The sequence below is a fragment of the Lucilia cuprina genome, chromosome 4 (assembly GCF_022045245.1).
Source record: "Lucilia cuprina isolate Lc7/37 chromosome 4, ASM2204524v1, whole genome shotgun sequence".
In the NCBI taxonomy this organism is placed as follows: Eukaryota; Metazoa; Arthropoda; class Insecta; order Diptera; family Calliphoridae; genus Lucilia; species Lucilia cuprina.
The window spans coordinates 5,131,747-5,147,714 of record NC_060952.1 but is presented as its reverse complement, the minus strand read 5'-3'; the positions used below and the strand labels follow the sequence as shown (position 1 = coordinate 5,147,714).

The following is a 15,968-nucleotide window of genomic DNA, read 5'->3' as shown; positions in this document are numbered from 1 at the left end:
TATGCTCAAAAGTTAAAAAAATAAAAAATTTCTAATGAAAATTAATCAATTTCGGCGCAAATAAAACCGCGTACTAATTTGACAGTATAATGAGAAAACAGAGTTGTTTACTATAAATAAAATATATAAAACAGAGTTGTCAATAACTTTGTAAAAACGGAAGCTAAAATTTTAACACTTAACAACACTGTTGTTGTTTTATTTACTATGTACTCTTATTAACTTAACAAACTTAAATAATATAATACTGAATGATAAAAACTCATGTCCATTTACAGTATGTTCATTAACATTAACCATAATTACTTTTATAATTGTGAACAACTCTGTTTTCAAAATTTTACATATTTACATCCTTGCTCAAAACAACCCTGTTTTATTATGAAACTGTCAAACAATTACGCCGTTATATTTGTGCATATATTTTTGTGAAAATATAGTTTCGATTCCGACCTGAGACACTGGTTAAGGTTAAGGAGCACACAACAGGCCCGATAGAGGTTTAGGTGTATTTCTTCGGATTTGATGTATATATCCTCCTTTCAAACTAACTAAGGGCAGGTATTTCTGATAAAGATAATCTTCAATCTTTGGTTAAACGTGGTTTAATATAGGTTTCGTGTTTTTCAGTAATCCGTAAAGTTTTTTTTTTTTATTGTCTTAGTTTAACTGATTGTAATTGGCTATTAAACCTAAGTAATAAGTGAGAACACACAATCAAATAACCAATATAATAATCAATTCAGAAGAAGAGAAACTTAATATTTGAAGTAAATAGTAATTTTCTGATTTCTTTTATCGGTTCTTGGTTTTACATGTTTATTTATATTTTTTCTAAAATTTTACATTTTACAAAAGTGATGTTTGCAAAAAATATCTGTTCATTGTTTATGTTTTTGACAGAAAAGTTGGCAATTCTAAGATTCATAACTGAAAAACACAATCATCGGTTAAAGTCCGCCTAAATTTGTTCCGAGTTTAATCTAATTACTCAGTTTAACTAAGTAGTAAGAAACCCGCCCTAACATATACTAAAAACGTAACGTTTCATGTCCCAGTTAACTATTATTGCAAATCCTTCACTTCCGAAATATGCATCAGTTTCACGGATTATCTATTGATTATCCCGGTAGTTCTTGCAATGTCACTGCCATTTCTAAACTAGCTGCATTAGCTTTTTCTTTATGTCCCAAAATCTAGAAGAAAGTATTAGAACTTGGAAAATCTTTCTAAATATAAACCCACATTCATTGAATTCAGAATATAAAGTAAAGACTTTCAAAACACCTTTCTTAAAAATGATTTCTTTAACGATATATTTTTCTTTCAGTTTTTTTTTTATTTTTCATAATTAAACTAAAAACTAAGCAGAAAACAATAATTAACATATACATACGAATTATAAATTAAACGAAAAAAATTGTGTTTAAGTTGCATTAAATAACATACATTTTGTTTTAGAATTTTTTGTTTTTTTAGCAAAGCTTAATGTTTATCTCTCTCGTTTTTAATATACACAGTATTATTAATTTAATAACTTTTAAATTAAACCAAACAAACAATTTAGACTAAACCTATAAATCCAAATTTAGTACAGATAACTAATAAAGGTATTTTTCCATTCTTAAGAATATAAACCTATAAAAAAAAATCAAGTCGCCTAAGGTGAAATTAATAATTTAATATTTAAAACTGCTTTATAATAATAATATTTGCAGCTGTTGGCTTATCTTAAGAAACACAAAAGTTTCCATTGAAAAAAACCAAATAAAATATACTAATATATATAGACCAATTATCATCGTATTTGTATATATCGTGTTTGTTTATAATATAAGAATAATTAACATAAATATTTAAGAAGGAATACATATTATTATTATTAAGGTATAGATAATTGATTTCATTTTTGTTAAGAGGGAACTAGGGCGTTTTGTGTGGAATTAAAGCAATAAAATAAATAACAATTTCTTTTTCTTCTTTCTTTTTTACTTCCAAACTTTTGGAGGTTTAATGAAATTAAAGCGCCGGCGTTTCGGGCAAAAGTGAAGTGAAAAATGTCACAACAAATGTACGTATTGTGGACATCATCGATTCATTATTGGCATTCTCTGGCGTATCGGTTGTAGTGTCAGCCTGCTGTTGTTGCTGTTCGCCTTCGGCGTTATTTTCATTAACTTCTTGTGCCTCGGGGGCAGCTGCTGCATTTTGTTGTTGATCGACACCCTGTCGTATCTGATCTACAGCAGCATTTTGAGCTGCATTATTATTACGATTCAAGTTGTTGTTGTTGCGTTCATGACGTAAACGAAAAACTCCGATGTGGTATCTGTGGTGAAAAAGAAATGGGGGAAGTTGTAATTTGTACAGATAGGAAAGAGTAAAATAAAATTAACATGATGGCAGATTTGTATGTAGACTATAAGCCCGACTGTAGTCAAGACATTAGACTAGTCTATAGGCGAAACTATATACTAGACTATGGTTGAGTCCATAAACTAGACTACAGTCGAATTTATTGACAAGAGTGTATGATGATTGGCGATAGGGGTGTATATACTAGAAACCAGCACAGACTATAGATTACACCCGCATCTATCAGTATTTGCCTCTTAAAATATTAAAATTTTCCAACTTAATTAATTATCTACTTACAAATAGATGCCACCAGCTATGATAACAACCACCAAACATCTAAGAGGCGACGAATTGAAATACAATAATGTCAAGAACAATGCCAAACGTGTTATTGAGAAAAAATTATCCAGCCAATCACGATTATCCTGTTCCTCTTGTGGCAAGTTAGGAAAACGTGCAGCAGCAACTTGCGCCAGCGCTGGTTGTTGCTGATCTTGCCTATCGGCAGGTGCAGCATCGGCAGCTACATTTCCTGCTGCTGCTGCTGCGGCAGCTGGTGCCGAGGCAGTAGTTTCTGAAACTACAGGAGACATCACAGTTGAGGGAAATTGTTGTTGAAATAGATTTTGAAAATTTGGTGGAATTGTAGGAAATGCAGAGGGATAACTAGTATTGGTTGTGCCACTACTACCAGCAACCGTATTTGATAATCTTAAACACTGTTCCATATATTGTGAATAGACTTGTTGCATCCAGTTGTACATGGCAGTCTGTTGTGTTAACATGGCCTGTACATTGTAGGGCCCCGCAAAGCCAGTGCCTAAATTTGGAGGAAACTGTGGACATGACATACCAGCTGCTGCAGACATTAGCTGTGGTGACATAAAGTAAGGATGCATTTGTTGATGAAATAAGGGCAATTGTTGTTGCTGCATTTGGGCTGAATTAGACTGCTGCTGTTGTGTGTTGCTACTATTGCCAGCAGTGTGTCTTTGGCGTAAACCATCTGTTGTGGACATATTATTGTTTGTTGCTACTCCTGCACTATTTGTCATAGTTGAATTTAATGTTGATGATGTTTTCGTTTTATTAGCTGTGGAAGCCGTTGTAGGGGGTAAATTTTTGGGTGTATAAACCAAGTGTATTATATGATTATGTGTATAGACGTCTTTATAGCTGCGTATAACATCCTTTAAGAGTAGATTGTCATTTAAAAGTTGGCCAGAGTAAATTAGTTTTTGATCAGCGGCAGGCTAAAAATAAAAAAGGTAAAGAATTTATTAATAAATAGAAAAGAAAAGAATATGTTTTCTAAATTGTTATCAATAAAAACATTATTATTAAATATTATTGTTATCTTAACAAAATATTCTTTTAAGCAAAACACGTAGACGAAATTTTCTTTAAATTATTGAATCTACAAGAAAAGCTGCTCTTTTTCTCTTAATTTATAATAACTTGATAACTTACTGCTTGTATATATTTGTTTATTTGTATATTGTTCTATGGACTTTTGTATATTAAATTGCTAGTTTTGATGTTAAGGGCTTTAGAGGAGTAGGAAGAGTTTTATTTTGAAAATTTCCAGCAAATAATAAACAGCCACTTGTCGCTATCGTAGCGTCTGCTAGCTTATGTATGTGTGTGTTTTATTATAAAAATTATAAACTGATAAGTTTTTTTCAATATTTGTTTAAATTCAAAAAAACACTTGTTTATACTAAGTGTAAAGAATGAAGAGAATGAAAAAAGTAGTAAAAAAAAGCAAATACAAGAAACTAATGGTAAATAAACAAATCAACTAAAAGGCTACACATGCTCTTAAAAATTGTAATAGAATTTCCAATAAGAACTGCTAGAAAACTATATTTTATTCAAATACTGGTTTCTCACATTCTATGGAATCATGAATCTATCAATGAAGGACTCAGGTGGCAATTTTTGTACATGGATTTGATTGGTCCATATACAATCACTTTGCAGAAGTACTCGAGCTATCCAATCTCTGACCCGTTGCTTAATTTCCGAGATGTAAAAAAATCACTTTTGTTTACAACCACGCAGCTGGGATGGTCTCTGTTGATTCGGCAACAGCACGTAGAGACGTAACCGGTATACCGAAGTACGAATACATGAAATAAGCCTTTGTCTTTGTTCCTACTCATGAACAGAGTATACTCTTAACATATCTGGACAAGGAAGGAAAATTCAATGGTATCATTTGTATATGATAGCTTTCATCCATCATCATACAACCCAGCACACATCTCATTCATACGACACATTCATTATGGGTAGACGGGTGGGGTGAGGCCCGCCGTATCTCACATTTATCTCGTACCATATACGGTTAATACCAACTTATTTCCAACGCTTAGTCCCACAGTCACTCCTCTGTGAGGTATCTGTTGTTTCGGCTACAGCACCGAGGTTATCCCGATATATTGACTTTACCTTACATCAGTCTTTTAACCGCAACTTACTATTCCCTGCGGGCAACTGGCCACCCGTAGTACCAGATTATGTTGTGCTCTGGTCTGACCTCTTTTCAATCTATGCAAAGACTATGCCAGGCAGTAGACTGTAACCAATTTTTTAGTCCCGGCCAGACTAGAGATATTGGCCACCTCTTTATTCCCCGGCATTGCAATAACAACAAGGTGGAGGCCTCACCAAGGTAACGTGTCCCCGGGAGGATGTAACTCGGAAAGTAAGTTTTTTAGATTAAAAAATATTTAATAGACCTTTTATTTGCTATGCATCGTATCTAGGCAAAGATCTTGTACGAAATATAGCCAAAAATATGATAAATATATTTTGTAAGGATTTTACATATATTTCTACAATTTCTGCATCAAATCTTAAATTTAGTTTAGAATTAAATTGCCCTAAACTTTACAAACAAACCCTCGTAGTATTGAAAAAAGTTATTATAAAAGTGTGTATTTTTGCCGGTCAAATGAAACCAGTTTCTTAAAATTTCATTAATTTATTTTAATATATGAATATTTTATAAAAAAACATACTGCACGTACTAAAAATATATAATAAAGTCTACAGATTTCAATAGTTTATTTCATAAGAAATGTTAACGAAATAAACGCAGTTGTTAAGTTCAATATTTGGCTTTATGTTTAAAAAAAATGTTAGTAGTTTTTTTTCTAATTCTAAAATTAAACAATTAAACATGGTTGGTTGCATGGTTCAATAACCTGCACAGTTTTGTAGTTTAAAGTTCCGTATTATGTAAATTTTTATTTGACTAGACTTCCAGTTGCTACTTCTAGTTATAATTTGTGAGTAATTTGATAATTTGTTTATCTCATTTTAACCTTGAATTTTAATTAATAGAATCATTCCACCTAGGTGTGTTATAATTTTGTCTGAAAACATCACATTTGGTATTTATTTTTACGTATATTATAAAATAATCAAAGTTTTTGCTTTAATATTTTTATAAAAAAAAAGAAATTAAATGCATTTTATATATAGTTTTATAATATGTATGTACTAAAAGTAAATTATATTGATATTGACTGAATATATGGAATACTGATTGTTTAAACGTCGACTTACTAACCAATGATCAATTCTAAAAGTCATGTTTGTCAAATAACTCTACTTAAACCGGCTTGAAAAAAGTCGTCTCTTTTTGTTTTCTATTGTATTAATTTTGCAACTAAAGACATTTTTAGCCGGCTAACAGTCCATTTCAAAAGCCGACTATATATTCAATAGTAGTATGTGCTCCCGGCATGAAATTTAACCGCTCTGTATAGAATATTTGTATAAAAGTAAACAATTGTCCTCAAAAAGAAATCAAATTCTTACAATAATATGCAATTATTTTAAAGAACACGTAATTCGAAACTAACGAATGACGTGTACAACTTATAATGGTACATTTTAAAGAAATTTAATTTTATTAAATGCAGCTGTTTAAAAAAAAAACAAAAATCGGATTATGTATTGTATTTGTGTTTGCATTCAAAAAAAATTTCGTTTATTTATAAATTTATTTGTTTTTATAACAATAATAATAATGCAAATAATAAACAACAGATTGCAATGTATTATGATTTTTGTGGTTAAATTAAATATTGATAAATCTGTCAAAATTTTTAAAGTAATTAATAATATGTATTTTATTAAAGAGAGAATGTCAATTGAAATTTAACTGATATTGTAATCAATAATTATACAGTTGCATACATATTTTAATTAGAAATAAAAGGATATTTATTAGGAAAACAAATGATTTTGTCAGTTTTGGTGAAAAGTAGTCATATTGGAACTTTGAGTATCGAAATAATGTAGATATAAAAAAATATTTGTTTGAGTACTGATCAGATTTTAGTATGGATTAGTCAAATCAGAAGAAAACTAGTGATCTCGAAAATACTTTTATGTGGATTGGTTAAATCAGAAGAAGAAGAGAAGTTTAGCCGATAACTCATCAAATTCATAGTCAAAATAGTATGAAATAATTAGCAAAACTGCTAAATATATAGAATTTTTTTAAAAATGGAAAAGATGAAATCAAGCAAAAACTATACAATATACCTATATTATAACCTAAGTGTATCGATTATTTTATTTAGGAATTGTATACTATAAAACCTGCATAATTAGCAATTACTAAAACTAAACTAATAAGAAAGTTAGAGAAGATAGAAAGTAGCCAATAGCCGGTTTGAAAGTATTAGTAAAACTACTTATTCCCTTTTATATGTTAAATACACATGTATGCTTTTCTGAAAAGCTTTAACAATAATACAAACTAAATTAAAATTTATAAATTTTAGCAAGTAATAAACAAATGCGCATTATACCAAAGTTTTGATAAGCAAATATTTTTGTTAATTTCTCGAAGTTCCTACAACAAAGATTGATAAAAACTCAGTACTAACATAAATAACTAAAAAACACTTATTTTAGATTAAATTTAACTATAAACTTTTCAGAAAAATGTTTTCTTCCCTTACTTCTACTTACCGGTTTGCTAGGATATACCACCGACAAATGTGACTTCAGCCTTTTGACAGTCCACAATAAATCACTTTCAATCACATGATCTTCATATTGTTGATTAGATGATTTAATCAAAAGTTTTACATGAGAGGCTGATTTAATGTTGGGTGCCGCCGCACCAACGGTTTTCGTGTGAGCAGCAGCACTAGCTCCATCAGCTACCGCAGCTGCCGAGGATGAATTTGCTGTATTAGTTTCATCCATACTAACCATTTTTTTACTTTTCCCACGTACAATCGAGTATTTACAATAAAAATATTCCGTTTTATATGTTTTTATATTTTACAATATATATAATATAGTTTTATTATTTAATTGCAAAAAAATTCTATAATTCTTTTGTTATTGCCCAGTCGACCTTTTTGTTTCTGTTTTTTTTTATATATATAAATTTTTCTGTTCCACTAATTAAACGCCAAGTTTATGATGTAAAAGTATACTGTTATTAGCAATTTCTATTTATTTTCTTTTATTTATAATTTTTTTTCTTGTTTTGATTACGTTTTCCTTTTATTTCGTACTTCGCCTCTTGCTCTCTGTCTCTCTTACTCTAACTGTGCACTTGTTAACTGACGTGTTATCTGTTGTTCCTTTTCTTCTATACTTTCTATGTATGTATGTGTTAATTTTTTTCTGCTGTTTTCTGTACTATAGCATTTCACCAATAAATTTTCAATATATTACTAATATTTTCGAAATATTCCTTTTTTATTAATGAGAATAGAAAATTTTGTTGTTTTTTTTTATTGTTAAGAAAAAAATTAAAAAAATTTCCCAACGTTAATGACACAAAAAAATAAAAAATTCCGACACAACTTCTTCTAACGTCGTTTCTTCGTACTTAAATAAAAATTATTGGCTAGCGTTGCCACACTAGTTGTTTATATTTTGTTCCGAAGAGGGAGTTAAAAGAAAAGACAAAAGTAGAGTTGCCGTTAGGATGATTGTTACATGTACAGATATTTGGGGAAAAAGCAAAAAAGTCTAGTATTAACATGTTAAATTAAGTTTATTTGAGTCTTTTAAATATTCATTCATATAGAAGTTATAATTCTTTGTTTTAATACAAAATATTGTTTACAGCAACAAATTTGAACAAATGAAATAAATTTATATGATATTAAAATATTTTTCAAAAATGTATAATTTTACGAAAACAAAGGAATGATTATGATTAAAGACAAGACTATAGACGTTACTTTTCTGTAGACTTTACTTTAGGCTAGAAGTTAAATCAAACTATAGGCTAGATTACAAATTAAACTGTAATTGCCAATCTTTGCTCTTTCCGGAACTTAAATCCAATTATTTGAAGAACGATACGAGACTATAGACTAAAACAAAACGAATGCTTACCGAAAAAAGTATTCCCTACTAAAATGTACCTGCGTTCCAGTACCAAAATTTCAAATTGTTTTGTTGGTTTTCTAAATTTTTCTGACAAAAACCTACAAAACTTACGAATATTGGAACAATAATTAAATCACCATTTTCCGATAAATTATAAATATACGCCAACATTTTATGATTTAAACATAAATAACGATTTTTTTTAATAAATTAAAACGAACAAAATTTAAAATCATTTCTTAAATTTATATATTTTAGCAACATTAAATTAAACTAATAATTCTTAAATATTAAAAAATTAAGTCTATACTGATCTCATTTCCTGATCCTCGTCCTGGGCCTGTTCTTGAGGCTGACTTTCCTTATCTTCTTCAGCATTATTATCATTATTTCCTGAATTATTTTCGCTGCTATTGCTATTACTATTATCATCTTCCCCATTATTGGAAAAACCATTCAATTGTTGTTCATTTTGTTCTTCCAATTGCTTGGTCTTTTCATTCTCTGCTATGCGTTGTCGTAAGGTGTATATTTGCTTCTCCAATTCCACGCATTGCTGTTCGATTTCATAGTTTTTCGACACTAACAAGACCCAATTGGCTTCGAGGGTTCGCAGTTTTTCTCCGGCCTGTGTTTGAGCCTGTTTTCTTTGCCAATTTACGTCTTGTATTTCTTTTTTCAAAGCCTGCAATTGATTTTGGGCTTTAGCTTGCAAGGCTACGAATACTTCTAGATATGCTTTCCAAGCCTCAATACCATAATCAAGCATTAATTCAAGATTCATTGTTCTAACCCATTGATGTTCTAGTTGAGCTTTTGAATTGTCTATGGATTCTTCCCAGGCGGAAACTTCAGATAAACGTCCTGCAGCTGGTGGTGGCAATTCATAACGTTTCATACTTAAAGTTTCCATGGGTATACGATTCTGTATGCGTTCAAATTCTTGAGCCATTAGTTTTGTCTCAAAAGCGGCCGAGCTGAGGGGAGGTAAATGTTCTAAATAGTTTTTGGTGGGTCTATAGCGGCGACATTCCTCCTCTACCATAGCCAAAGCCTAGAATTAGGAAATTATAGTTTCAATTAATACAATAATATTCTAAAATTTTTTTCTAATTCTATTAAAACAAAAGTTGATAAAAATATCTTATAATATGTGAATATTTTACAAATATTTCACTATTTTGTAGAAAGTATAATTTTTACACTGTTGACACTGAGACACACATTTCTATATAACTTTTCAATACAAACTTTGATCATTTACTTACCGATTCTCTAACACCAGGATCATCATAACCTTGATCTATATAGGGCAAAGCATCCACAGTGACTTCTCCAGCCATGTTGTACAACAATTTTTAAAAAAAAATATTATATTTAATTAAATATCTATAATTTTTACTTTGCTCCGGCTTGTAGTTTGTTTTCTTTTTTACAATGTTTGACAGTTCACTATTTCACTTCTCATACTCCCTTTTTTAGCGTCATTCGTAGCATCGAGAGCCACCTAGTGTCAAACCTTAAAAACACCGAAAAATCGCTAAAATCTCAAATACAACTCTTTAAATTCGTTCAGTTTCAACTCTGTTTATCGGTAGCCATATTGAATTTCGTAAAGTTTTTCGTTATTTAGCATTCTTTCCTCTTCTTGTTTTCTTCCTTTTTCTTTTCGGTCCACTATTGGTAAATGGAGGACGTTTCTGCCGTAGCAGAATAAAATAATATAATAATTTTTGGGATTATTTGCCAATAAAAATGGTAAGAAGTGTTAAAAATTAAAGCGATTATTAACGGCGTTAATGTGAATCTAAAACTTGCCAGAAAATAAATTGTAAATATCGTGAAATTTAAATTTCGACAAGTCACACGTGTTTAGTTCTTGGGCATTTGTGAAATTCTAACCCACGTTGATGTTGATAATAATCGTGAAAATATTAAAGTGTTGAAGAAGTGGCAAAGTGTTTAATAAATTTTAATTTTATTGTTTTGTGTAGAGTTTAGCCAATGCCAGACCTCTGGTCTCCGTTTATTCGGATAAAAATGAACAAATCAAAGAAAAGAACATCTGCTTGCCAGCTGTCTTCAAGGCTCCCATCCGCCCCGATGTGGTCAACGATGTTCATCAATTGATGCGTCGCAACAAGCGTCAACCTTATGCTGTCAGCGAACAAGCCGGTATGTATAAAATTCTCTTAAAAATAAAGTAAAAGTGTTCCCTGTATAACGTGTGTGTTGTTGTTGTTGTTTAGGTCACCAAACCTCTGCTGAATCTTGGGGTACTGGTCGTGCTGTTGCCCGTATTCCCCGTGTCCGTGGTGGTGGTACTCACCGTTCCGGCCAGGGTGCTTTCGGTAACATGTGTCGTGGTGGTCGTATGTTCGCCCCCACTAAGACCTACCGTCGCTGGCACCGCAAGATCAACGTAAACCAACGTCGTTATGCTTTGGTTTCCGCTATTGCTGCCTCTGGCGTCCCAGCCCTTGTCCAATCTAAGGGTCACATCATCGATGGCGTCTCTGAATTCCCATTGGTTGTCTCTGATGAAGTACAAAAGTTGCAAAAGACCAAGCAAGCTGTTGTCTTCCTCAGACGCATGAAGATCTGGGCTGACATCCAAAAGGTAAACAAAACATTTATGTGTTGTAGTTGTAAACAAAACATCGATCTTTATGTTGGCAGTTGCTGCAATTATTGACAGAATTCAGTTGTTATTTAAGAATTTTGTTAAAAATTGCTTTAAACTTGTAAGTGGCTGCTAGATTAAACATTGGTTTCGGTAGGCGTTCCGTTAACAAGTGTTTAATATTTATTAACGGGGTAACTTAAATCAACATTATTTTTAAACTACTGCTAATACTGTTGTTAATAATCAATATATTTCTCTTGCTAAATGTAACTGTTTTTGTTTGCCTGTGCTTTTAGGTGTACAAATCCCAACGTTTCCGTGCTGGCCGTGGTACTATGCGCGATCGTCGTCGCATTGCCCGCAAAGGTCCCCTCATCGTTTACTACAAGGATGAAGGTCTCCGTCGTGCCTTCCGCAACATCCCCGGCATTGAAACCATGTCCGTCGACAAGATGAACTTGTTGAAGTTGGCTCCTGGCGGTCATGTTGGTCGTTTCGTCATCTGGACCGAATCTGCTTTCGCTCGTTTGAACGAACTTTTCGGCACCTGGAAATCTGGCTCCACCTTGAAGAAGGGCTACAATCTTCCCCAACCCAAGATGGCCAACACCGACTTGACTCGTCTTCTTAAATCCGAAGAAATCCGCAAGGTTCTCCGCGATCCCCGCAAGAAGGTATTCCGTCGTGTACGTCGTCTCAATCCTTTGACCAACGTACGTCAACTCATCAAGTTGAACCCCTACGCCGAAGTTCTTCGTCGTCGCGCCGCTTTGGCCGCTGAGCAACGTACCATTGCCAAGACCTTGGCTAAGGCCAAGAAGAACAACGTTGAATTGGCCAAGAACCACTTCGCCGTTGTTGCCAGCAAGGCTGCTGCCAACCGCGCCAAGATGTTGAAAACTGCTTTCGAAGCCAGAAAGAAGAAGGCCGCTGCTGCCCCCAAGAAGAAGTAAAAACTTTTGAAAAGTTTTCGTTTTGGTCCTAGGGAAAGTGGGTGTATTTTTAATAATACTTATAAATGCTACATAGAAGAAACATGTATATGAATTTTTTTCATAATTAAAACAAAAAAACATTTTTAAAAATCCAACTTAAAGTTTAAGTTTATTTTTTAATAAAAGGTTTTTCCATACTGTTGTTTTTAAGTTTACAAAAAAAGACCAAGAGTATTTGTTGTTAGCGAGGAGGTGTGTTAGGGTGTGTGTTGGTTGTAACTTTTATGAAAAACATCAACAAAAGTTTAAAATTTTTATTCAAGGCTTGCATTTATAATTTCCACTAGAACTTCCCTACCGTCATAAAATATATTTTTACCAAGGTCAGCCACACCCAGTTGTTTTTACCAAAAATTAAAATTTTTCTACTTTTCACAATAATCTCAAGTTTTCGAATGCATATTTTGAAATTTGATTTCGAATGTTTTGTAATTTATATTTTTAATTTCAAAAATTATTTTAACACACCCCCACTTATTTTTGAATTTATAAAAATTTATTTTTGAAAATTATTAGAATTTTGTTGTGAAAATTTTCGATAAAGTTTAACAAATTTTTCTAGAAATGAAATAATTTTTCGAATTTTTTCTGCAATTTTTAAAAATTATTTTCGAATTATTTGTAATTGTAATTAAAATTGAAGCATTTTTTGAAATTGCTTTTGAAGTTTTAAATTGTTTCAAAAAGTTTTGAATTTTAAAAAGGTTCAAATATACAGCAATATGCGGTTTTGCGTTTTTTACAGTTTTTTTGGGACCAAATGCTTTAAAGGGTTAATTTGGATTCGTTTCTCAATTTATTTTAAATTTCAGATTATATACATTAAAATTATACAGTTTTATTTAATAATATTCTGTAATAAGTAATAGTTTTATATTCTCCATAGTTGACCTCCAGATAATTCAATTAGTACCTTTTGCTGAATGAAAAAGTACCAAAAAAGTCCTTATTTATTCCGTCCTCTACATGCTAATGTTCCTGCAATCAATATTATAGAAAACTCCAAAGAAATAATGGCCCCTATTCTGCATTTCAATTCGAATCGAATCGAATTTTCTCCGTTTGGCAACTTTGGTATTCTGCATTTCGATTCGACTCTCCGCTAAACAAAAACGTAGATACGATCGCTGAATACACACGTTCGTAAAGCATTTAAACGAAGTGGAATTGCTTCTTCTGTTTCTTACTGTTCAGTTTTTTGTTGGAATACCTTTTTTCGATCGTTGCGTAAACGTAATCGAAATGCAGAATAGGGGTGAATAGTTAATAAACTAAAAAGTATCCAAAAATAGGTCTTGATACCAGAGTCAAATAAAAACCTGAACTGGTCGCAGTAGGAGCATTTTAGTATTTCAAAAAGCTGTAAAACAGGAAAATTGATTGAAAAAAGTAAATGTTATTAAAAATTCCCCAGGCCATTAACGTGTCTCATCTGTCATTTTCACGAAAATAAGATTTTAATGGCAAAATATTCAGAAAACTATCTCTATCTTAAATAAAAAAAAATTCTGAATGCAAAACTCTCTATCTTATCCAAAAATTGCTTCAAACTCTATTATTTTGGATAATTTTCTGTGGCAAAACAAGTGTTTTTACTAATTTGGATATGCTGAATACATATTTGAAATCGGTTTAATAGTTTTCGAGATATTGCTCATTATGATAAAAATTTGATTAATTTTATTGTCGTGTTTAACCATATAACATTGATTTTGAACCATAACCTCATAATCTGTTGCTTTTTCAACAATTTGGTTTATATTCACCCCTATTCTGCATTTCGATTACGTTTACGCATTCAGTTATGCAATGATCGATTTTACTCTTACAGTATACATCCGATTTTGGCCTAGGATATATAATTTTAAAGATATTTCTTCGCAGATGTGCAGAATATATATATATATTAATAAGATCGGTTCAGGATTTTGGGAGATAAAAGCATTTAAAGTTGTTACTAAAAAACTTGTGTTATTTTAGATAGAGACTATTGAATATAGTCCCACGACATGTAATGATTTTTTAAATTTTGTAACTGAACTAATGTTAAAGCAATGTGTAACTAGTTTCTAAGAACTAAATCCTTGAATACTATTTAGAAGTATTTAAGAAACACAACAATGTTCCGAAGAACGGGTTCAATAAGTAATGACGACACCACTGAAGAGGTTCTGATTGCACTTATTCTAGAACTAGTTGTTTTTAAAACAAGTTCTAAAATTTTTCTGGGTAGTTTAAATTTAATATATTTATAAAAAACTTATTTTATGATACGAATACTATACTGGATTTCTAAAGATTTTGGAAATTTTCCCCCAAAAAAAAACAGGTCATATGTCATCTATATATGGCGTATGATTAATAATTAAATTTCTAATTAAATTCAAATCAGTATACGTTTCATTTAACATCACTTTTGCTCAATAGTGATAGATAATAGACAAATATTAAAATATTTTATATTGGGAAGAAAATCCCTTACAAATCTAATTTTATGTCAAAAGAGAATAGAAAAACATTGATCTTGAAATCGTTAAACTTTGTTTGTATTTGTTGCATAAAGTAATTACAAAGCAATTACATTATAAATGTATTTATTCTCTTTATGCATAACAATGTACCCACAGTAGATACGCAACAACCAACACAAATATTTAAGTAATTTTCCATTTAAAAATAAACAAATTTTCATACATATTTGTATTTTAAATACAAAGAGAGATGAAAACCATTTATACAGATAACACAGGAGAAACCATACAAAAGTTTAAGAAGCTGTGAGAAAAGGAAATTATTTATTTTTTTTAATAAAAAATGAAAGCCTATGACCGACATCAAAAACATATATTTTTTTCATTATCAATATGTATGTATTTTCCTTATCAAAATCTTTCAAATGTACAACATACAATATACTCTTTTTTTCGTTCTATTCGATTTTATGTTGTCGTCGTGTGTAAGTTCTGATGAAAGTATAATTGAAAGACAAAAATAAACTCGTGCAAATAAATTTTGATTATTATGTACACAACCCACGTTACCTTAGTACTTAGTACTAGTATTAATCAATTAAAAATAAGTAAAAGATATGAGAGAGTAAAAGAATTTAAAAGAGAGTCGTAATGGGAATGGAAAAAAAGAAAAGAAATGTTTTATTGTATGGGCGATGATGATTACGAACTGAAAGTACTTTATCACATTTAAAGTGGAAAAGACCAAAAATTTTGCGAAATTGAAAACGTTTTTAAATTTATGTTGTATCGTAACCATGATAAAAATAATTAGGAAATTACTTCATTGAAAAATGTTAATTTCTTATTTTAGGTTTATTACAATGTCTAAATATCTATCTATCTATCTATCTATCTATCTATCTATCTATCTATCTATCTATCTATCTATCTATCTATCTATCTATCTATCTATCTATCTATCTATCAATCACATGTAATTCGAATACTTGGTACTTAAAACCAAATGGTATTGCAAAATAAAAGTACTTTTTTTGTAACCACAATTATCATTACTAGGCTGATATGCAAAGAAAGTGGTTCTTCATTTTTGCGCTCTTTGTGTTTGGGATCTCCACTATAAGTACGAGTACAAAT

The 15,968-nt window shown here is 30.9% G+C and overlaps 3 protein-coding genes across 3 annotated transcripts; 1 reads left to right on the top strand and 2 right to left on the bottom strand.

Moving 5' to 3' along the window:
* Positions 1-1,399: 1,399 nt before the first annotated feature.
* LOC111675465 (homocysteine-responsive endoplasmic reticulum-resident ubiquitin-like domain member 2 protein) lies at positions 1,400-8,228 on the bottom strand. Its single transcript, XM_023436232.2, has 3 exons — positions 7,354-8,228; positions 2,656-3,611; positions 1,400-2,329 (listed from the first exon to the last, which is right to left on the bottom strand). The coding sequence occupies exons 1-3, from the start codon at positions 7,600-7,602 to the stop codon at positions 2,020-2,022; spliced, it is 1,515 nt and encodes a 504-aa protein (XP_023292000.2). The 5' UTR covers positions 7,603-8,228; the 3' UTR covers positions 1,400-2,019.
* A 688-nt stretch (positions 8,229-8,916) lies between these two features.
* On the bottom strand, positions 8,917-10,197 carry LOC111675480 (pre-mRNA-splicing factor SPF27). Its single transcript, XM_023436247.2, has 2 exons — positions 10,008-10,197; positions 8,917-9,793 (listed from the first exon to the last, which is right to left on the bottom strand). The coding sequence occupies exons 1-2, from the start codon at positions 10,080-10,082 to the stop codon at positions 9,044-9,046; spliced, it is 825 nt and encodes a 274-aa protein (XP_023292015.2). The 5' UTR covers positions 10,083-10,197; the 3' UTR covers positions 8,917-9,043.
* A 139-nt stretch (positions 10,198-10,336) lies between these two features.
* LOC111675486 (60S ribosomal protein L4) lies at positions 10,337-12,455 on the top strand. The gene is made up of 4 exons (XM_023436254.2): positions 10,337-10,497; positions 10,734-10,914; positions 10,989-11,359; positions 11,662-12,455. The coding sequence occupies exons 1-4, from the start codon at positions 10,495-10,497 to the stop codon at positions 12,316-12,318; spliced, it is 1,212 nt and encodes a 403-aa protein (XP_023292022.1). The 5' UTR covers positions 10,337-10,494; the 3' UTR covers positions 12,319-12,455.
* Positions 12,456-15,968: the final 3,513 nt, after the last annotated feature.

Coding starts and splice junctions, on each gene's coding strand:
- LOC111675465 (XM_023436232.2), bottom strand. CDS start 7,602: ATGGTTAGTATGGATGAAACTAATACAGCAAATTCATCCTCGGCAGCT. Junction 3,612..7,353: donor TGGTATATCCTAGCAAACCG/GTAAGTAGAAGT, acceptor TTTTATTTTTAG/CCTGCCGCTGATCAAAAACT. Junction 2,330..2,655: donor ATAGCTGGTGGCATCTATTT/GTAAGTAGATAA, acceptor TTTTCACCACAG/ATACCACATCGGAGTTTTTC.
- LOC111675480 (XM_023436247.2), bottom strand. CDS start 10,082: ATGGCTGGAGAAGTCACTGTGGATGCTTTGCCCTATATAGATCAAGGT. Junction 9,794..10,007: donor ATCCTGGTGTTAGAGAATCG/GTAAGTAAATGA, acceptor TCCTAATTCTAG/GCTTTGGCTATGGTAGAGGA.
- LOC111675486 (XM_023436254.2), top strand. Junction 10,915..10,988: donor TGCTGTCAGCGAACAAGCCG/GTATGTATAAAA, acceptor GTTGTTGTTTAG/GTCACCAAACCTCTGCTGAA. Junction 11,360..11,661: donor TCTGGGCTGACATCCAAAAG/GTAAACAAAACA, acceptor CTGTGCTTTTAG/GTGTACAAATCCCAACGTTT.